This window comes from Geotrypetes seraphini, chromosome 2, assembly GCF_902459505.1.
Source record: "Geotrypetes seraphini chromosome 2, aGeoSer1.1, whole genome shotgun sequence".
Classification (NCBI taxonomy): domain Eukaryota; kingdom Metazoa; phylum Chordata; class Amphibia; order Gymnophiona; family Dermophiidae; genus Geotrypetes; species Geotrypetes seraphini.
The window spans coordinates 460929162-460951324 of NC_047085.1; the positions used below are offsets into that span (position 1 = coordinate 460929162).

The 22163-nt window shown below is 41.9% G+C and overlaps 1 protein-coding gene across 14 annotated transcripts in view; it reads left to right on the forward strand.

Moving 5' to 3' along the window:
* Window positions 1–22163, forward strand: part of LARP4B (La ribonucleoprotein 4B) — a 505004-nt gene that overhangs the window by 228352 nt on the left and 254489 nt on the right. For 13 of the 14 annotated variants that reach the window (XM_033931563.1, XM_033931553.1, XM_033931560.1 and 10 more), the window contains one exon: window positions 524–569. The exons of the other annotated variant lie outside the window; for it this stretch is intronic. In XM_033931563.1, the coding sequence (XP_033787454.1) occupies window positions 524–569 (46 nt within the window). The remainder of the gene's footprint in view (window positions 1–523; window positions 570–22163) is intronic. 14 annotated transcript variants of the gene reach the window in all.

Below are 22163 nucleotides of genomic sequence, written 5' to 3' on the forward strand. Positions count from 1 at the left end.
GGAAAATATTTGTTGTTTACCTGCAATTACATCACTTTCTTTTCCACAGATAAAAAAAATTGGCATCGATATGTGAACATTTCTTAAGAAAGAACTGAATATTTCATGGGGTGTCCTAATTTTTTCACATGAGTGTATATAATGTCATTTTTCTAAAATTATGCACATTCTAATCTGAAAAATAAAATGCAGTTTTTGAAAATTGCTACAAAGTCTGTGGATAAAAAATATCTAAACACTGTCACAATGTGGATAATTTGAAAGTTGCTATGTCAAAATAAATACTGTATTGTACTTTAATCATACAAAAAATATTAGGACAATAATAACTTTGTATTCATTTTGAAAACACCAGTTGGATTATAGTATTTTATATTGCCTATGGAAATACGTGAATTTGATACCTGGATCAGACCTTCACTCCCTGGCTGGTCATGATTGGGGATGCCACAGAACCACCCAGTGGGTATTGGAGCCGTGATAGTATGGTTCACTTCTCATTTTCAAACTTTTTTGTTCCTAGGAGAAATTCTTATGGATATAGAAAGAAAAGGGAAGAAAAATTTTTGGTGAGTTCTTGAACATTTTTTTATAGGAATATCTTTGATTGCATATATATATGCCCTAGTAATAAAGTGTTTAGAAGTAATCAAAACAAGTTAACCAGGAACATGTAGAATATAGATTTTTTTTCTACTAATATGACTATAACGAGTTCCAGTGTAATGTGTCTAGTGGTCCTGAATGCTAGGGTCTGGTATGTGAACCAGGAAGTTGCTTGCAGAAAACTGTTAATCATGTTTTCCAACTTCATCTCCTTCCCAGAAAGCTGCTCCTGCCCCTTCTGGAAGCAAGTTGCTCAGAAGAATTTTTGATCTGCTTTGCGGTTTTATTATTTTCGGGCATTTTTGCTCAGTGATCTTTGGGAGCTCGGTGCCCGGAGGTTCCCACTTGGTGAGACCTCTGCTTGGTAGAAGGCGCAGGCTCGCATGGTAGAAGTCTTCTGCTAGCAGAATCATCCCCTCGAGGACACCTAGCTAGCTAGCTTGCTGGTATTTTTTAAAGCTCAGGGGCCATCCTCTGTGTAGCTGCTTGCATCACTGATTCAGACAGGAGCTTGAGCGCAGGCTGTGTGGGCAATCCTTCCCGGCTCAGGCGCACTTTTCCAGGTGTTGAAGTTCAGTCCAACCTATATCAGACTTACAGCCAGAAGACCAGGTTTGTCCAGTGAATCTGTGAGGCAGACTTCTTCTCCCTTTGACTAGAGGACACTTGATGAAGTTACAGGGCAATATTTTTAAAACCAATAGGAGGAAATATTTTTTCACTCAGAGAATAGTTAAGCTCTAGAATGCTTTGCCAGATGATGTGATAAGAGCAGTTAACATAGCTGGTTTTAAGAAAGGTTTGGACATTTTCCTGGAGGAAAAGTCCATAGTCTGCTATTGAGACAGACATGGGGGAAGCCACTGCTTGCCCTGAATTGATAGCACAGAAAGTTGCTACTATTTGGGTTTTTGCCAGGTTTTAGTGACCTGGATTGGCCACTGCAAGGACAGGCTGCTTGGCTAGATGGGCCATTGGTCTGACCCAGTAAGGCTATTCTTATAATTTCAGCTGAAATTCTATCCTGAAGTAGGGAGCCACCAGATAGCACAGTGAGTAAGGCTATTGAAGCCTATGGAGAAAATCAGTGGGGGGGAGGGGCTCACTAAAAGTTGATTTTGAGGGTTCCCTCTCCTCCAAAACCCATTTTGCTGTTATTGTTTCCTTCAGTGAGATTTCCAAGGGCCATTTTTTGGAGCAATTTTTCTGGCAATGGGCATCTTGGATTTTAAACAATCTTTTTTTTCTTTTGCCGCTTACCAGCATCAAAACCTCTTGATTCTGCTCAGAATTGACTGGAATGAATTCCTCAGGCTTTTTTACCTCTATATCATTGCCAAATGCTAGGTGGCTGGTCAAGGCGTGTCCAAGTGCCTTGTGCGACGGAACGTGTGTATGGGGAGGGGGGGGGGGGAATGGAGGAGCCTCAGGCTAAGCATCCTTCAAAGTCCTCCATGGCTGGGGATCCACAGGAGGTGCTTCCCCTAGAGATAGAACTCTCCCAGGACCCTCTGAATCTGTATTGGCCAAGCGCAGTTGTGTGGGGGCCATGGATACCAGGACCGGCAAGGGGTCCCTGCCAGGTTTGGAGAGACCCCCAGTACCAGGCTTCACACCGGATTTTGTGAGCCTGATGTGGAATGCTTATTTGAGCTGCCAAGCAGCAGCTGTTCAGCCAAAAGTGGTTTCGGCTGGTGTCGCAAGTCACTAAACGAACCTCCCTTCCTAGTGATGGAGGAGTGATGTTAAAGGATCCTCAGGAGCGCAAAGTGGACTTGTCCCTTAAGCATCTATTTGAAGCTTTGGCCCTAGGGATTAGGGATTAAAGCGGCAAGTGTGTCTTCCTCTGTGGCATGTGCTTGTCCCACTCGTCTGTTTTGGTCTTCTGACCCGATAAATGAGGAAGATCCCAAAATGCTCCTCTCTGGGGTGAATTATATTGCTGATTCTCTGTATATCACTTATGTGCAAGATCTCAGCCTATGATATCTCCTTCTGATGGATGCTCTGAATCAGACAGTGGGCAGTAGATACCACATCTAAAGCTACGCTAAGCAGACTTCCATTTCAGGGGCAGTTGCTCTTTGGCAAGGGCCTAGATGACCTGATGGCCAATGTGATGGACCATCGCTCGAAGTCCTTACTAAACAGCTGACACTGGATAGTACAGAGTTTGGGTTGGGGCAATTTTTGAGGCTCCTGAGAATTTTGTACGTATTCAAGAGGCCTATTGACAAAAAGACCCTTTCAGGGGGAGGCAGGAGACAGCACAAAAAAAACACACTGATGCCAGGCCAGAGGTCATCTTCCCCATATAGGGGCAAGCTGTCAGACTTTTGGTTGGTCTGGTTTCAGATTGGCGCAAACCGCTGGGTACTAGACATAATTAAGTTCTGTGTCCCCCTGCCAGACCGCTTTCTAATGTCTCTGGCTGGCCAGAGAGAGCCCTCAAAGTTCAAGCTACGGTGAAAAGGCTGCTGGCTATTCAGGCCATAGAGCCGGTCCTGGACGCAGACTTGGGCTCGGGCGAATTCTCCAAATACTCGTGCTTAGAAAAAGGCTTTGACTCAGACCAATTCTAGACCTTAAATCAGTCAATGTGGCTCTGAAGATACTACACTTTCTCATGGAGATTGTTTGGTCGGTCATAGCAGCAGTGCTGCCGGGGGATTTTCTTGCCTCCCTCGATCTGATGGAGACCTATCTTCATATTCCCATTTTCTCTACCCACAGGAAGTACTTGCAATTTCATGTAATGGAGCAGCATTTTCAGTTCTCCGCGCTCCCCTTTGACCTAGCCACAGCGTCTCCCCTTTACCAAAGTGATGGCAGTGGTACGTGCATCTCCACAAAGCTGGGATTCAAGTGCACCCATATTTTGATGATTTTCCACTGTGGAAGGTGAGTTGGCTGTTTCAAAGAATGGTGCAAATCATCTTGGACTTAGGCTGCTTAGTTACCTTGAATCAGCTGGAACTGGACTTAGGCTGCTTAGTTACCTTGAATCTGCTGGAACTGACTCAGCGCCTGGAGAACCTGGGAGTCTTATCCAACATGACCTTGGGCCAAGTGTTTTGTTCCAGAGCCAAGCAGATTGAAGCGTCAGAAGCAGTTTTCGGAGTTGCTCCAGAGGCCAGCTCCCACAATGTGGCACTATCTCCAGGTTCTGGGGTCGATTGCGGTGACCGTAGAGGTGGTTCCTTGGACCCGGTGCACATGAGATCTCTCCAAGGCTCTCTTCTTTCTCACTGGTCCCCTCAGCCAGACTCGCTACAACAGCCACACACCTGGCTACCTACAGCGATGAACAGCGATGGTGGCTGTGGTCAGCTGCCCTTTCCAGGAGTATATCTTTTTGCATCTTCTCCTGAGAGTTACTAATGACCGATGCCAGCCTTTCTGGTTGGGGGAGGGGGTCACTGCTACAGTTACCCAGTCCAGGGGTGTTGAACTCCCAGCTCAACAGAAGAGGTCCATAAATCACCTGGAACTCAGAGTCATCCATTTAGCACTTCAGGTTTTTGAGAAGTCTCTGGCAGGCAAAACAATCAGTCTTCTCAGACAATGCAACAGCTGTAGCATATGTCAACAAGCAAGGAGATACCAGAAGCATCACGTTGCACCTAAAAGCTGAACTTCATCCAGTGGGCAGATGCCCACTTTCAGGCTCTCTCGGCCACGCATGTAGCAGGAGTGGAAAATGGGTAAGCCAGCTTTCTCAGTCAGCATACTTGCTACCCGGGGGAATGGACACTTTCCACAGTAGGGGCCTCCACAGATGGATCTGATGGCTTGGGTGGTTAATATCAAGATGCCTTTTTTTAAAACTTAAGATTCGAACTCAGGCCTTAATCCAACTGTGGCCTGAGAATGATCTCTTGTACATGTTCTGTGGCCATGCTTGGTCGAGTTTACTATTTACTACTACTACTATTTATTTATATACCACTTATAACCTAAGTGGTTTACATTCAGGTACTCAAGTATTTTTCCCTATCTGTCCTGGTGGGCTCACACTTTATCTAATGTACCTAGGCAATGGGGGATTAAATGACTTGCAAAGGTAATTCAAAAAGAGTAAAGATTAACTAGTAATCATAAGTATCTAGCCAGCACTAGTCCTTTTTTGCACAGTTTGTAGCACAAAGCATCAGCCACTTTAATTAGGTTCTTTATAGCATTAGTCACTTTAATAGGCCAGTCATAGCACCAGCCACTTTAAAGTTTATATATTCAACCAATGCATCAGTCACTTTATTCAGTGGATTGCGCTTGTCACTTTATTTATAGTTTTATTCAAGTACTTTTTTACTAAATAATATGTAGAGAGTTTTAGTTCCAATTGTCACGTTGACGTAATTAGTCAAACCATTATATAATATTAGTGAAGGTTTTTATGATCTATGAAAGATATCCACGCCACTATTCCATATTGGATGATATTATTATGATCCTAGGAGTGGCAACTCTGATATCTTTTCCTTCACTTAATTAATAAATTTTAGATTATTGATTTGACTAATATCAACTCTATAATTGCTCTCTGGATTAAATGACTTGCCCAGGGTCATTAGGAGCAGCATGGGATTTGAACCCATAACCTCAGGGTGCTGAGACTGTAGCTCTAGTCACTGCACCACACATTGCCATGTGGTTATTCTCAAGATTTATATCATCCTGGTTTGGTAGTCCTAGGGGCGCCCAAGTGGCCTCGCAGACCGTGGTATGTGAAACTAATCTGTCTCCAGAGGGACAAAGGCCTCAGACTTTCATTCCAAGCGGATATTCTCAGGGACAGGTTCCTATCGTGAAGCAGAACACTTTGGGCTTACAACATGGCTCTTGAGCAGGCAGTTCTGACAAGCAAGTGATATTCGGATTTGGTGGTTACCACATTGCTCAGAGCTAGGAAGCAGTCTATGGTGGCAGCCTATACTTAGGCATGGAAGTCCTTTTGGTGCTGACATGCGGTGAAGGATGTAGAGCCCTGGCGAGCTCAGATTTTGGTAGTCCTGGATTTTTTTACAGGAGAGACTTCAGGAACTGTCGGTAGGTTCTCTGAAAGTGCAGGTAACACTGAACAACAAATTTTTCCAAAAGTTTTGCTTCCTTAAAACAAACTGGTGATTAGGATAGACCCCTTCAAAATAAACACAAATATAATTTCTCACTGACTGTATCACATAAGAAGTTTGAGAAACACGATGGTATCTTTAATTGACTATAACATGTTTTAATGCACAAAGTTTCTGATTTGCTGTGATAGTTCTCCCTGGCTGAAAGTGTTTTCCTGATGATTTTCATTTGTATTCAGTGTCCAGTGCATCTCATTGCCGTGTACATTAGTTAACATATATGGATTCCAGTTACCCTGATAGGTTTTACCAGACATTGCCACTATGGAAAAAAGATTTTGCCATGTTCGTCGCTGACTGCACCAAGATTTGCGGGAAAGAAGTCCAAGTGTGAATGTAGAAAGTTCATCTTCATTGACATGTTGCCCTTCATGGTTTTGTATGCTCTAAGAAGTTTGTCAACCAAGTGCATGTACAAGCATGCCCAAACTGCATCATTTCCATGGACATTATGCAAACTGCCCTGAATGTATGCCTGGACATGCACACATTATATCCAGCAAGGTATAACATGAGCAATAGGCCTATATTAAAAATTAGGCTAAGAACTAATTGCATTAGTCTGAAAGTATAACTAGAAATTGTACTGTTTTGATAAAACGGTACACGATATGTAATTTTAAACATGATTTTCGTGATCAGCAACCAAAAATCTGTAAGATACACCCAAAAGTGTTCCTGGTGGCGATTGTCTTTGAAATGAGTTTCCAAATTACAAGCTCTTTCCTGCAGTTCCTTAGAATTACGGAAACTGGGCTCTCCCTACGCACAGTTTCGTCTTTCTTACTGAAAGTAGTTTTGGCCTTCCACATTATTCTGGAAGTCCGTTTGCTCACCTTTCGCCCTACGGGGATGTCAAGCTAGTGCTTCTTCAGTACTTTGACATTACCAATGAGTTTCGTCTTATCGGACCACCTTTTTGTTTTGACTAGTCATGCCAAGGAAGGGAAGCTGGCATCTAAAACCTCGATTTCTAGATGGATTAAAATGATTATTTCCTCTGTGTATGTGGACTATATTAAACAAATTACAAAAACCATTCACAAAACTCAAAAAAGAGGCACCAATTCCAAAGCTATTTATTAAAATATACTATAAACCTTAAATCTAATTGTTTAAAATATTTCAATTATTAATTAATTATTACAGGGAAATGCCACAGACTTAGGAGTAAATCTTTCCAGCTGGAACTATTCAAGAGAAGAATGAATTAATCTCTTGCCTGGATTTTTAAATTAAATTCAGTTTATCCTAATGGGCTTAATAAAAACCTGAAGTGGCAACACTTTTATTAGTTCAACTGAGCAATATATTTTTTAAACAGGTGGTGGCGCTATTGAGATTATTTGTAGTTAGATGTTGAACATGAACATGGGGCAGGAACAGATAATTCAGCCCTGCCTCTTTAAAAGTAAATGTGCTTTGTGCACGCACTGATGCTCTGTGGAATACTAGCTTAAATAGAGGGCGTGTTGCCGTGTTTGCTTGAGGCCAACATGGTTTTGGAGTTTTGAAAAAGTTAACATAAGGTAAAAAGATTGGCTTGTGTTAGGACTAGTACTGTTTAATTTAATTTAAGGTTCTAACTTTTAGCTCTTGTTTTAGCATTGCCTAAGTCACTTCCCTGATGCAGCGGGTGCTACAGTTTTGCCCCGCGAAACAAAGGCCTTGTTGGATATTGATTACAAGCAATGGAGCCAGTTTGGCACAGGATGTTTGAGCTAAGTACCTTGTACAATGTATGAAGAATTTTTTGTTTGAATCGTCACAAGTTTGAATGAATTGAATGAACTTAATGTTTTGCTATGAATTGAACAGCAATTTAAAATGAACTGTGGGCTTATTTCAGCCAAAGTAACTTCGTTTTGAAATACTTTTTAACATTCCAGCACTTTTTTCTTTGTACTTTCTGCTCTTTTTCTATGAACTTTTAGCATTTTTAGTCTTTCAAGCACTATAGCACTTTCAACTTTGATGAGTTTAAATGAAATGTAGGATTATTAAGTTTAAAATAAGGAGTTAAGATATATCTGAAACATAATGAAATAAATTGAAATGCAAGAAGATAATTAAATTGATACTAACAGAAGTTGGTCTCGAGTCTCAAAATATGATATGCTGATAATTAAATTAAATTAATTTAAAATAGATTATAAGTTATATGTTGATTCTCTACTAAATTAATTAAAATTAGATCAAATTTATGTTATTTAATTAATTAAAGTAATAAAATAAATATTTTGGTAGGGAGATGGGGAATTAGCCTGTGATGTTATAAGGAGGCAAGATATTAATTCATTCTTCTCTTGAATAGTTCCAGCTGGAAAGATTTACTCCTAAGTCAGGCATTTTCCCGTAATAATTAATTAATAATTGAAATATTTTAAACAATTAGATTTAAGGTTTATAGTATATTTTAATAAATAGCTTTGGGATCGGTGTCTCTTTTTTGAGTTTTGTGAATGTTTTTTGTTATTTGTTTATTTTATCAATATAGTACCATTCAAATTTTTGTTGTTTTGTTGTGACTGTATTAAACAGCCACCGATCTTGATAAAAGTACTCTCTACTACAGGGGTTGCCTCACCTGAGATTTGTAGAGCAGCTACATGGTCTACCTTTTATTTATTTCTGTAGGGTGGATGTAGCAGCTAGGAGAGAGGCTGCTTTCAGATCCTCCATTTTGAAGGCAGGCTCAGCAGGCCCGCCCTAGACTCTGAAGACTGCTTTGGCACATCCCTAGCATTGAAGACCACTAGACACATTGTATTAGAAAGAAATATTAGTTTTTTTATTCAGTATTCTTCTTTCTTGTAGAAGTGTTTAGTGATCCTGAAGCCCTGCCTTTTGTATGGGCTTTGCCTGCATTCTGCCTTTGGATTTGAAGAATTTTCTATCTCTCAGAGGAGCTGAGAGGATAAAAATAAAGAAAAAAGAAAGATGATGCATAGGTACATCTTCATTACCATACAGTTTGATTTAAATCTGCTTGATAGCAGGTCAGGCGAGTAGCTATGAGCTCTATACATAATTAGTGCTGGTTGCACAAGTTTGGATGTTATAAAAGCAGAACAGAATTGTGGTGTCTGAGATTTTTCCCCTTTCCCTCCTTCCTGTTTTAGTTTTTATTATAGTGCTACTTGATTGCTTTTGTACAAACTGAGGGGGTAGGGACAGCTTCCTGGGAAGGAGATGGAGTTGGAAAACATGATTGACAGTTTTCTGCAAGCAACATGTTGGTTCAGATACTAGACCCTAGAGTTTAGGACCACTAGACACATCTACAGGAAAGAAGATTACCAAGGTAAGAACCTAATCTTGCTTTTTGAAAGAAAATATGTTAAACTAGACACTTCATTCAGAAAAGCCAGATAATGCTGAATTAAAGATCTTTTCATGCTTTTGGCATATGGAAATAGAAAGAGACTATTATTACACTGTCTTCTATTCTTATCGGAAATGGTAAAATTTATTGCTCTGAATACATGTTTTATCTAAATTTTACCATTTCTGGTGAGAATTGAAAACAATGTAAAAACAGAATTTTTGTATTTCCATCTGTCAAAGGATGAAAAGATCTTTAATTCATGATAAGCTTCTTGAGGCCTCTAAATACTGGAGACTTTTTGCATCTTGCTTTTATGCTGTGCCAAATTATCCTTGTTTTAGAAAAGCTTTAAAAACAACACTAAGAATTCTCTGTAAAGGAATTTTCTTATTCCTACATTGACTTCTAAACTTAATGGTATTGGCGGTACATACGTATTGTATAAATAATTTGGCTTGTCTCTTGTCAGTTTCTTATATTGCTAAAAGTTTGGGGATTAAGCTTGTTTCAGAATTGTGCTATTTGGCACTTAGCAATCATTAGTTTATTTTACAACTACTGCCTGTGTTTGTCCAGTTAGTGAAAAGGCCTACTTGACTGAAAAGTATGATTTATATCTTAGTAGATTGTACCCTTACATTATAGATGGCTTTGGGATCATTCTGCTTCTGCTTGTGAAAAGGAGCACTTAGTCTAAGCTAGCTCGCAATACACTTGAAATTAAAACTTGATTGAAATTACAAGTCCCTCAAAATTTTGAGCGTTGTGTTCTCCTTTAATGTAAAACTGACAGGAATGGTTTTCACTTAGGCATGAATCAGTGTTAGATAAGAAAACATCATAGCTTGCCCCATTCAAAAGATTTCCAAGTATCATTCTAGTGCATTGTGTCTAGTAGTCCTGAATGTTGGGGTTATGCATCTTAACCCGCACATTGCTTGCAGAATAGTATCACTCATCTTTCAACTCTACCTCCTTCCCAGTAGATTTGCTCCTGCCCCCTCAATTTTTCTTCTGCAAACAAGTTGCTCAGATGTGTTTCTGATCTGCTCTATGGTTTTATTATTTTCAGGGGTTTTCCTGTCATTTTAAGTTTGAAGCTCGGTGCCCAGAGGTTTCCTCTTGTTAAGACCTCTGCCTGGGAGAAGACAAAGACTAGCCAGCCTGATGTAATATTTTTGGAGCTCTGGGACCATTCCCTGAGTAGCTGCTCGTATTCCTGATTTATCAGGAGCTCGAGTTGCTCCGCTCCTTCCTGGCTTGACCAGGATTAATAGAGGGCCAGCTGCATAGTCTGCCCCTCATCCCATTGTGGCAAGAGAGTTTCTGGGGGCTGAGGCTCAGTCCAACACAACCCAAAGACCAAGTTCATAGAACGAATCTGTGAGGCAGACTTCTTCTCCATTTGTTCCAGCTGCACTTCTGAGCTGAGGCAGGCAGGCACCACATTGCACAGTGAGTAAGGCTATTATAACCTATGGGGAAAATTGTTTGGGGGGGGAGATTTTTGAAGGTTTCTGAGGCCTGAATTAGGATCCTCCCTCCTCTCAAACCCCTTTCCTTGCAGTTTTTGAACTTCAGGGTAGCACCTCCCCTCCCCCTGAGGCCGTTTTTGGTGCAAATTCACTGGCAGTGGCCTTCTTGGATTTTACTTTGCTTACAATTGATAGGGATTGACCCCTCTGTCCTTTCTACCCCTGTATCATGCTGGATGGTCATCTGAGGAGTGTCTGCATGTCATGGGGCATATGGGGAGGACTGGGAGCCTTGGTCTCAGTCTCCTCTGAATCCTCCAGGGCTGGGGATCCACTGGAGGCTTGATCCCAGGGAAAGAGTCCCTAGCCAGAACCCTCCTAAGGATTTGGCGAAGCGCAGATGCATCAATGTTGTGGAGCCCTGACGAACTTTCAGGGAGTTCCTGCCAGAAACCCCTAATGCAAGGCTTCACTCTGGATTTTGTAAGTCTGATGTGGAATGCTTATTTAAACTGCCAGGGTCCCCCCAGTGTCTGCTGAAGGTATGGCAGTTGTGGTGGCATCAGGGATTGGTCCTCAGCCTGGGCCACTTGTAGTCGTGGACTCAACTGGACCAGGGGATCCAGTCTGACATCAACTGGGATGATGGAAGATCTGATTCCATGCTCTTATTGTCCCAGTTTCACTGCTAGTTTCCCTGGCAGAGACTGGTTCTCTGTATGAGACTAGTGAAAAAGAATCGGTGGTGACCCTGGACCAGGGGTAAGACCCCACGGTGCGGCAGCCAGTGGCCAAGACTATGACCAAATTTTATCCCATAGCTCTGGATTTTCAACAGCTTATTTCCTTGCCCAGTGAAGGAGGTGTGATGTTGAAGGATACTAAGGATCGCAAGGTAGACATGGTTTTCAAGAGACAATTTGAAGTTTTAGCCTTAGGAATTAAAGTGGCAGCCATGGCTTCCTTTGTGGCATGTTCTTGCCACACTTGGATAATTCAGTTTTCGGCCTGAGAGGGAGACCTGGACCCTCAAATGATCCTTTATGGGGTTAATTATGTAGCAGACACTCTGTATGACATCATAAGAGTCATGAGCAAGGTGTTGGCCTTTCCTGTCGCCACCTGATGAATGCTCTGGATCAGACAATGGGCAGTAGACTCGGCTTCTTAGGCCACTCTAATCAGTCTTCTCTCCAAAATTCCAGTGCCCCAAGCACCCCAGGTCTTTCAGACTTATTTGGAAAAAGTCTAAAAGACCTGGGGTGCTTGGGGCACTGGAATTTTTCAGGCTATTGATTTCATTCTTACACTGGAGGCCAAGCGATTCAGAGGTCATTTCAGGGGTCACAACAGAGGTCCAGCGATGCAGAAAGCAGCAAGTCTCTGGCTCTCACCCCGCTCCAGTCGCCAAGACAGTGCAATGATGCTAGGTCAGCGGCTGCAACTCCCTTCACACACGCACCCTAGATAGGGGACAGACTGTCGTTTTACTGGACAGTCTGCACACAAATAGGCACATATTGTTGGGTCCTAAAGATTATTTGAGAAAGTTACAAGATCAAGTTCTGTTTCTCCCTTCCAGAACTCTTTGTAGATTACCCAGCCAGCCAGAGACAGCCCTCAGAATCTAGTTAACGGTGCTAAGGCTCCTGGATCTTCACGCCATAGAGCCAGTTCCAAACGAAGACTCTCGCTTGGGTAGATACTCCATATACTTAATAGTTCCAAAGAAAGACTCAGACAACTGGAGGTCAGTTTTGGACCTCAAGTCAGTCAATGCTGCGCTGAATGTGCTGCGCTTCTGTTTGTTCAGTCATTGCAGCGGTGGTGGTGGTGCCTGGGAAATTTTTTGCCTACCTCAATTTGACAAAGGCCTTTCTTCACAATCCCATTTTTCAGGCTCATAGGAGGTACTTGCAGTTTCATATACTGGAGCAGAATTTCCAATTCTTAGCTCTCCCCTTTGAGCTTGCTGTGGCGTCTTGACCTTTACCAATGTGATGGTTGTATTAGCAGCATACCTGTGAATGGCAGGGATCCAAGTATACCCATATTTCAATGATTGACTAATCAGGGCCTTGTCCAAGGAAGAGGGTGAACTGGCAGCCTCAAAAGTGTTCCAACACCTGCTGGATTTGGAATGGATAGTCAACTTCAAGAAGTCACTTGGAGCTGACCAAGCACTTGAGTACCTGGGAGTTCTGTTCAACATGGCTGTAGACCAGATTTTTCTTCCAGAGCCACTTGGACAGAGACTCCAGAAGCAGATATCGGACCTACTACTGAGTTCAGCTCCGATGGCGTGGCAGCATCTTCAGGTAGTGGGTTCGATGGCGGTAGCCATCGAGGTGGTCCCTTGGGCCAGGGCACATATGAGACCCCTTCAAGACTCTCTCCTATCCCGCTGGTCTCCTCAGATAGACCTACTTCAGCAACAGCTTCCATGGACACCGGAAGAGAGGAACAGCTTTTGGTGATAGCTGCAGATAACTTCCCTCTCAAAGGGCATGCCACTCCATATATCCTTCTAGGAGATCCTAACGACCAATGTCTGCCTTTATGGATGTGGAAATGGTCACTGCAACAATCATCCACTTCATGGTCATTAGTTCCTGACCCAGCAAAAGTGGTCCATAAATCACCTGGAACTCGGAGCCATTTTGCTGGCGTTTCCACCCCTGGAGAAGTCCCTGGAAGGCAAGGCAGTCAAGGTATTCTCGCCAGTGTGACAGTGGTGGTCTATGTCAATCGACAAGGAGGCACCAGGGGCATCCCATTACGTTTAGAAGCTCAACTCCTCTTTTGGTGAGCAGCTCATCTCAGGCTCTCTCAGCCGCACACATTGCGGGAGTGGAGAATGTTCAGGCAGACATTCAACCAAGGAGAGTAGTCACTGTCCCCACTAGCGTTCGACGCTATTATTCGGCGGTGGGGGCACCCACTGGATCTCATGGCCTCAGCAGCAAACACAAAGGCAGATCACTTTTACAGCCGAAGATACGTGCCCAAAAGCACAGGGTTGGACACGGTTCAACCATGGCCAGAGAAGGGGCTCTTGTACTATTTCCCCCATGGCCCATGCTAGGTAAAGTCATTCGCAAGATTGCAAGTCATCCAGGGCTGATTGTCCTAGTGGCACCCGATTAGCTCTGTGGACCTTGGTTTGTGGATCTATTTTGTCTACAGAGAGACGAAAGTCAGATGGATCTCCTGACCATGGCCCAATCCCATAGAGAATCAGGATCACTTTGACCTTACGGCATGGCTCTTGAGCAAGCTACCCTAGTAAGGAAGGGATATTTAGAGGTGATCATTTCCACTCTGCTTAGAGCCAAGAAGCCCTCAATGGTGGTGGTCTATGCCAAAGGCTGGAGGACTTTCCAATAGTGGTGTGCTAACATCAATGTAGAACCCTTACAAGCTCTGATTTCAGTAGTCATGGAATTTTTGCAAGAGGGACTTAAGAAGGATCTGTCGGTCGGATCGCTAAAAGTGCAGATAGCAGGCCTTTCATGTTTCCAAGCTCAGGGAGAGAAAGAGTGTCTCTGGCCTTTACCCAGATGTGGCAAGATTCTTTAAAGGGGCTCTCGGGTTGTGCCATCTGGTTCGTCTACCATTGCCATCCTGGAACCTTAATATCGCTTTATGAGATCTCATTAGGGCTGACGATCAAGATGGTGTTCTTGGTAACGATTGCATTAGTGTGACAAGTCTCTGGGTTACAGGCTCTTTCTTTCAGGGAACTGTTTCTTAAGATTATGGAAGCAGGGCTTTCATTGCGCACGGTTCCGTCCTTTCTACTGAAAGTAGTCTCTGCGTTCCATGTCATTGAAAAAGTCCATTTGCCCATCTTTTAGCCTACTGGGTCGAAGGAAAAGAACAAAATATTGCATTTGCTAGACGTCAGGAGAGTGTTTCTTTGCTACTTCACCTTTTTGTTCTGATCAGTCATGCTAAGAAAGGCAGGTCTGTATCCAAGGCACCGATCTCCAGATAGATTAAAATGGCAATTTCCTCTGCATATGTGGGCTATAGTAAACAGCCACTGATTACATTGAAGACACATTCCACCAGAGGGGTGGCTGCCTCATGGGCAGAGTTTTGGGCAGTCTCCCCCGTGGATATTTGTAGAGCAGCAACGTGGTCTACTCTTCAAACCTTTACCAGGTTCTGTAAAGCAGACACGACAGACAGGAAGGATTCTGCTTTTGGGTCCTCAGTATTAATGGCAGGCTCAGTAGTCCCGCCCTAGACTCAGGGAGCTAGCTACTTTGGTACGTCCCTAGCTTTCAGGACTATTAGACACATTGCAATAGAAAGAAAGATAGTTTCTTACCTCAGTAATCTCTTTCTTGTAGATGTGTCTGGTAATCTTGAAGCCCTGCCCTTTGAGTGAGCTATGCCTTCCTTTGGTCTTAATTTCAGTCTTTCAAAAGAGAGAGGGGATATCAAGTCTAAGTTTCTGCTTCTTAGCAGACATACATGTTGCTATGAGCTCCTTAAATGTAAGTGCTGATTACATATAGTTTTTTGTAATTTTGATAATGTTATACGTGTTTCAGAGCAAAAGTATAGTTTAGGGGAGTTCTCCCTGTTGCCCTCCTTCCGATGATGTCTTACATTATAGTGGTTCTTGACTGCTTTTGTACAAACTGAGGGGGGCAGGAGCAAGCCTGATGTGAAGGAGGCAGAGTTGAAAGATGCGATATCATTCTGCAAGCAACTTGCGGTTTCAGATGTGTAACCCTAGCCTTCAGGAGTACTAGACACATCTACTAAACTGGAAATTATCGAGGTAAGACCCTAATCTTTCTTTCAGATTGTGACGTTGAAAGTGGAAGATTTTTGTTTGAGATAAGGCTTAAGGCTTCTTATTGCATTATTGAGGTATAGTATACTATGCCAAAGAACTCAGAAGTTAGGGCCTTATGTACTGAGGGATTTTTGTTTTGTATCTCTAGGGAAAAAAATGCTTAGTCCATGTCAAGTGGTATCCAGTCGACCATCTCAAAATTCCATGAAATTATAAGTATGAATAGCCTAAGGTCTTAAACTAAGCTGTGCAAAATATTAGACTCAGATATGCATTTGTTTCTGAACTAGAGCATCCAATGTGAGGGGTACTCTGATTTCAGTTGTGCACAGACTGACAAAAGTGGCTACTTTCAGTATCTACAGTGCATTAACAAAAACTGATAGAAATTCGAATTTAGATTATCTATAAAGTTTTCAATGCTAAATTTAGATATACTGATGGAATTACCCAAGTTAGATTACTCTTTTTTATTATTACCCAGCAAAATGGACCAAAAAATTCATTGCAGAAAACGAGGCTCATACATGGTCATCAATAATTTTGAAAATATTTTCTCAAATACCTCATAACTATACAAGTATTTTAACAATGCTGATTTCTGTGCATTTAAATTATGAGCTGCCCTGTAAAAATATGGCATGGTAAAAATGCTTCGTAAACTTGTGCTTTAATTCACCTTGTTTTCAGGGTAAAATATCTCCATGTGAGCAATCTTAGATTTTTTTTTTTTCTTTTTAATACCACAAGAAAGAGCATCTTATCGCAGGACAAGCAGGCAGCATATTCTCACATATGGGTGACGTCATCCACAGAGCCCAATATGGACAGTGTCAAAGTGTACTGTCACTGTAAGATTTGGAAAGCTTTAAGACTGCCCACACGGCACATGCGCTAGTGCCTTCCTGCCCAACACCGGCTTGCGAAGTTCTCAGTTTTTCATTTGCCACTGAGTGAAGATGACTTATCTGGACTTTAAAGATGACTTATCTAGACTTTGTCTAGTCAAGTTTGCCTTCCTGCTTCATTTTTTTTTTCATTATTTCTCTCAAATTTTCTTCTTAGTTGGTTTTTCTTTTAAATCCTTTCACTTTTTAATTAAATTTTTAAATTTTCACTTTTGGGACCTGTAGGCATTTTTGAAGCCTTTGTCCCCATCGGCAGCATTGATGGCTTTTCGGCCTTTTTTTCATTCAACCCATGCTGCTTTCTCTTTCCTGCTGGATCTCTTCCTGATCTTCCAGGGTTAAAAAAACCAAACCAAAACAATAAAATGAAGAAATAAATGCCTATCCAAATATTTTATTCTTTTTTTCCTGCATTTTATTTCTACAAGAAGATATTAGGTCTGGATTCGGGACCCAGCAACTTGAAACTTTTATGTAGTACTGAGTCCTAGTGGTACCGTTGCATTAACATCGATCATCAGTGTCACAGGCATGTTTCGCATCAAGTCTCTTGATGCATGCCTCTCCTTGACACCATCAGTGCAGGCTGTAATTTCTGAAGCATGCCGCCTCTTGGGGTTACCAACGCTTCGACACCCTGCTTGTACCTATGGTACCAGCTGAGTAGTATACAGTACTGGTGCCTCCTTTCACAGATTGATCTTGTGGGTGGTATTGATTCTCTTCAGTACCGGTGAGCATCAACAGTTTCATTGATATCATCACCAGCTTTGCAGGCCATTGTTCATTAAATGCAGGCTGTCATTTCTGAAACGCACTTACCCTTGGAGTTCCTAACACTTTGACACCTTGTGGCACCTACGGTACTGGCTTCACAGCCCTTGATACCGGTGTAGTTTCCCACTATTAAATTACATTAGTGATTTCTATTCCACCAATACCTTGCGGTTCAAGGCGGATTACATAAAGGTTTTCAAGAGGTTACAAGAATTGTGACATAGCATAAGAGATGTCATAAGAGTTACATAAGAATTACCAAAGAGTTGTCGAAATTTTAAGGTGATAAATGTGGGTAATTAGAAGCATATTAGAATTTGTTGGGTAATTAGAAGCATATTAGAGTATATTAAGGGTATAGAGTGGGTAGGTGGGGTTTGGGTAGGAGCTGGTCGTGTTAAATAGGTTTTATGTATTTTTTGAAAAGTAGGGTTTTAGTTTCTTTCTTGAAGGTTTTGTAGTCTGTGGTCGATGACAACAGAATGGTGATTTGTCTGTCCAGTTTAGCCGCTTTGGTGGCTATTAGGTTGTCATATAGTTTTTTTCATTTGACATTTTTGGATGGTGGGTGTGTGAATAGTAAGTGGGTTCTCCTGTGTCTGGTTGAGGAGGATTGAGTTAGTCAGTTATTCCAGTAGGTTGGGCTTTCTCCATTAATAGCCTTGAATAATACGGCAGTAGAATTCGAAGTGTATTCTTGCTTGTATTGGGAGCCAGTGTGAGTCATGGTATGCTTCTGTGATGTCATTTTTTCAATGAATAGATGAGTCTTAGGGCTGTATTTTGTATTGTTTGTAATTGTTTTATCATGGTCGCTGGGCATGGGAGGTATAGTATGTTGCAGTAGTCTATTAGTCCAAGGATAAGAGATTGTACCAAAAGTAGGAATTATTTCCTGTCGAACTTTCGGATTTGTCTTAGATTTCGCATAGTCACAAATGATGCTTTTATTACTTTGTTGATTTGTGGTTGTATGGTACAGCCTCTGTCAATTATTACTCCCAGAAATTTTAGTGTGGGTTGAATGGGGTATGAGATCGAGTTTATTACTAGATTTGTTAAGGTAGGAGTTTTATTGTTTTTTAGGAGGATGAAGTTTGTTTTGTCAGGGTTAAGTTTTAATTTGTGCTCTGTCATCCATGTTGCTACTGTTTCGAGTGTTCTGTGTATTGTGCTTGTCATGGTGGGTTCTGGGTGGTCGAAGGGGAGGAGAATAGTAATGTCATCTGCATAGCTGTATGAGGTTATGCCATGTTTGTCTAGGTAGGAGCTGAGGGAGGCTGTGTATATATTGAATAGTGTGGATGATAGAGGTGATCTCTGGGGAACTCCGCAGGGGTTGAACCATGGTTCTGATTTTTCTTTGTTTGTTTTAACCCTGTAGGTTCTGGATTGTAGGAAGCCTTTGAACCATGAAAGTACCTTGCCTGAAATTCCTATGGAGTCTAGTGTTTGTAGGAGAATGTCGTGATCAACCAGGTCGAAGGATGCAGAAAGGTCTAGTTGTATGAGCAGGATTTTCTTGCCTGTACAGAAGTGTTGTCTAGCAGTGTCCATTAGTATTCCTAGTAGGGTCTCCACGCTGTAGTTGGCTCTGAAGCCAGACTGTGTGGGGTGGAGTAAGTTGTGTTTATCTAGGTATGAGGTTAAGGTTTTAGCTACGAAGTCTTCCATCAGCTTGACGTACAGTTGGATTGAGGCTATGCAGGAGAACTGCATGGTTGGCCATGAGATCACAATGAATTTGGCCTTGATGCCTCCTTTTTTTCAAATTTTCAAGTTTTTTTCAAGTTTTATTTAAAATTTGATAAAACGCTTATATAAACAAATTTCTAAGTGGTTTACAATATAAAATATACATTTAGGACCTTTAAATGATAGATACACACCTAGACATATTTGACGGTGAGGAAAAAAGGTAGAACTACAATTTATCAAGTAAAGCACATAGAATGGAGAAAACATTAGGGAGGGATTTAAGAACTCCCTAAAGAAATGGGTTTTACCTAAATGTACCTGAGCAATGAATGTGAAAAGAGTAGGTCTCCTCGGTACCGATATAGCTTACTTAGCATCGGGCTCTGCTTGGTACTGATCCTTCCCTGCTTTTTGTTGTTGCCTGCATCAAGGCTTGGTACCGCTGCTACATTCTACCTCGGTACCACTGCCGCTCCTGTAACTTCAGTTCAGTGATCTGTACCGGTGCTTCCACTGTCTCCCTCGGTACCAGCCTAACCTCAGCATATGGTTCTCAGCCTACATACAGCTCCACCCCATAGCTTATCGATCCATGTTGATTTTAACAACTCTTGCGAGGCACACTGTGTCTTGGTCTGGACCATTGAGTACTCCGAATATAATCTTGTCCTGGACTTAATAAGCCAAAATGGTTATATCAGTCTTTGCTGGTTAAATCCACTCTTTGAAAGTTCTTCATTTTCAGAAACTTTGCCACTGCACCATCAGGACTTGATGGTCATTCTATGGATAAATTTAGATGCTGTCTAAACTAAACCTCTATGTGGAACAACAGTTTTCATTTCAACTTCTACATGTTCTTTTATCTCGAACGGCTCATACAGAAGTTGGCTGATTTTAAGCAGTATATTCTATTTGGCTGTTCTGCCTTAGTCCTAGCCAAGGTTTCACCATTTTAGTGTGTAAGTTCTGCACGGATTTCTGCTGCCAAGCTGCAAGACTTTACATTTTTTAGCATTGAAGCTTAGCTGCCAAGTCGAGGGCCACTGTTCCAATAGAAGTAGGTCCTGCGTCATACTGTCGGGCAAAGTGCTCTTACTTACCATGTTGCATAGTTTGGTGTCATCGGCGAATAATGTAATTTTACCTTGAAGCCCCTGAGTCAGATCTCCTACGAATATGTTGAAAAGGATTGGGCCCAAGACTGAGCCCTGCGGCACTCCACTGGTCACCTCCGACGTTTTGGAAGGGGTACTGTTTACCACCACTCTCTGAAGTCTACTGCTTAGCCAATCATTGGCCCATGCAGTCAATGTTTATCCCAGACCCATAGATTTCATCTTGCTCAATAACCTGCGGTGTGGGACGCTATCAGAAGCTTTACTGAAGTCTAAGTACACGACGTCGAGGGACTCCCCCACATCCAGCTTCTTTGTTACCCAGTCAACGAAGCTAATTAGATTGGATTGGCAGGACCTTCCCTTAGTAAATCCATGTTGGCGGGGATCCCGTAGAGTCTCCTCATCCAGGATCGTATCTAATTTAATTAGTGTTTCCATGAGTTTACTCACTATGTTGCCCTTTCCTCTTTCTGAGGATGGTTGCATGTTTTTTATTATTCTCATTTCTTTTCCTTCCCTTGCTCCACCTTCCCTTGCTCGAATTGGACAATATATCTACTTTTTGAGGAGAGACCTACATATTTGTGTTTAATTTTGTAAGCTAGAGAGTTCCACATGTGAGAATATGCTGCCTGCTTGTCTTGGGATAAAGCACAGTTACTTACCATAAGTATTATCTGAGGACAGCAGGCAAATAGTCTCACATCCCACCCTCCTTTCCTAGTTGGCTTCTTCACTTGAGCATAGAATGGAAGGCCTCGCAAGCCGGCGTTGGGCGGGAAGGCACTTGTGCATGTAGACTTGTGTGGGCAGTCTTAAAGCTTTCTAAAGCTTAAAGTGACAGTACACTTTGACACTGTCTGTACAGGGCTCTGTGGATGACATCACCCACAATTGAAAATATCTGCCTGCTGTCCCTGGATAAAGCCTGTTATGTTTTTCTTCTATATAGGACAATTGTTTAGCATCTTGCTCCCAGAACTTCCATGGTTTTAAAACAGCTTGAAATGCAAGTATATTCCATGATGCATTGCACATTGTGTTGGATTACTATAACATACTATACTATAACATTACACTTATGTTGGATTACTATAACAGGTTCTCATCATCCTTGCATTGTTCCATGGTGACTTTGTTACTGCCAGTTCAATGAACTGGTAACCCCATCACCTAGGGGTCACATTACACCTGTTAGCCAGGCAAAGCCAGCCATGGGTCAGGGATCCGTGTTCACCAAATGAATGATTAATAAAATTATCCTTTTGTGGCGATGATGATTCAATTCACCATCCAGTAATCCAAGCTGAGATTGCTATTAAAAAAAAAAAAAAAAGGCCAGAAAAAAAGAGCTACCCTGGTTGATCCCTTTTCACAGATCTAGCATGGACAAAAAGGATTTGGTATTCTGAACACTATATTGGAACAGATCTAATTTGGTGACATGTTCTAGGTCATCATCCAATTGAGTGAAAGCAACCATCTCAATTAGTTTAGCCGAAATTGGAAATGAAGAATTGGGTTGTTAAAACTGAAATGGTATTGTCTCCAAAAAATATTTGATGCTTGTCTATTGCAGCACCCTTGTTCCAATTTTTTTTTCTTATTGGAGAGTCTGTACCTAGGGCGTTCCATCTCTACTGCATATCCTCAGAGAAAACCAGTTACATACCTGAAGCAGGTGTTCCCCATAGACAGCAGGATATAAGTCTTCACATACCCATTCACTTTCCTAAGCGTTTATTCTACTTTAGGCTTTATTAGTTACTGGGGGAAGTCCCACATCAAAACAACAATAGGAGATTCATACATGTGATAGGGCTTCTCAGAAGAATTCAATGCTATAAAACCACAAGAAGTCTCATACCTATTTAAGAATCTCACAAAAAAATCATGCAGTTTGGATGTCTGTCCAGCCAAGATGCAAGAGGATTCTCTCCCTCCGATTTGTTGCTGTGTTTGACAGAGTTTGTCATTCTTGACCTGGGGAAAGGTATGTATCCACTTCCAGTATCGCATATTGTACTGACCCCAGTACCCAAATTCTTAGATGCTGATTTGACCAAGACTGAAAACTTCAGACCAGTTGCAGGTATACCTTGGCCCGCAAAACTGTTAGAATTCATTGTCAATGCACAACTGATACACTTTCTAAACCAGACCGAAGGTTTCCACAATACACAGCACAGCTTTGGAGCCATGCATAGTACAGAAACCTTACTGCTAGAACTAACATCAAAAGCAAATCCTATCTAAGCAAAGGCAGACAAACCATACTAGTCAGCTGTGTTTCAAGGCTGCT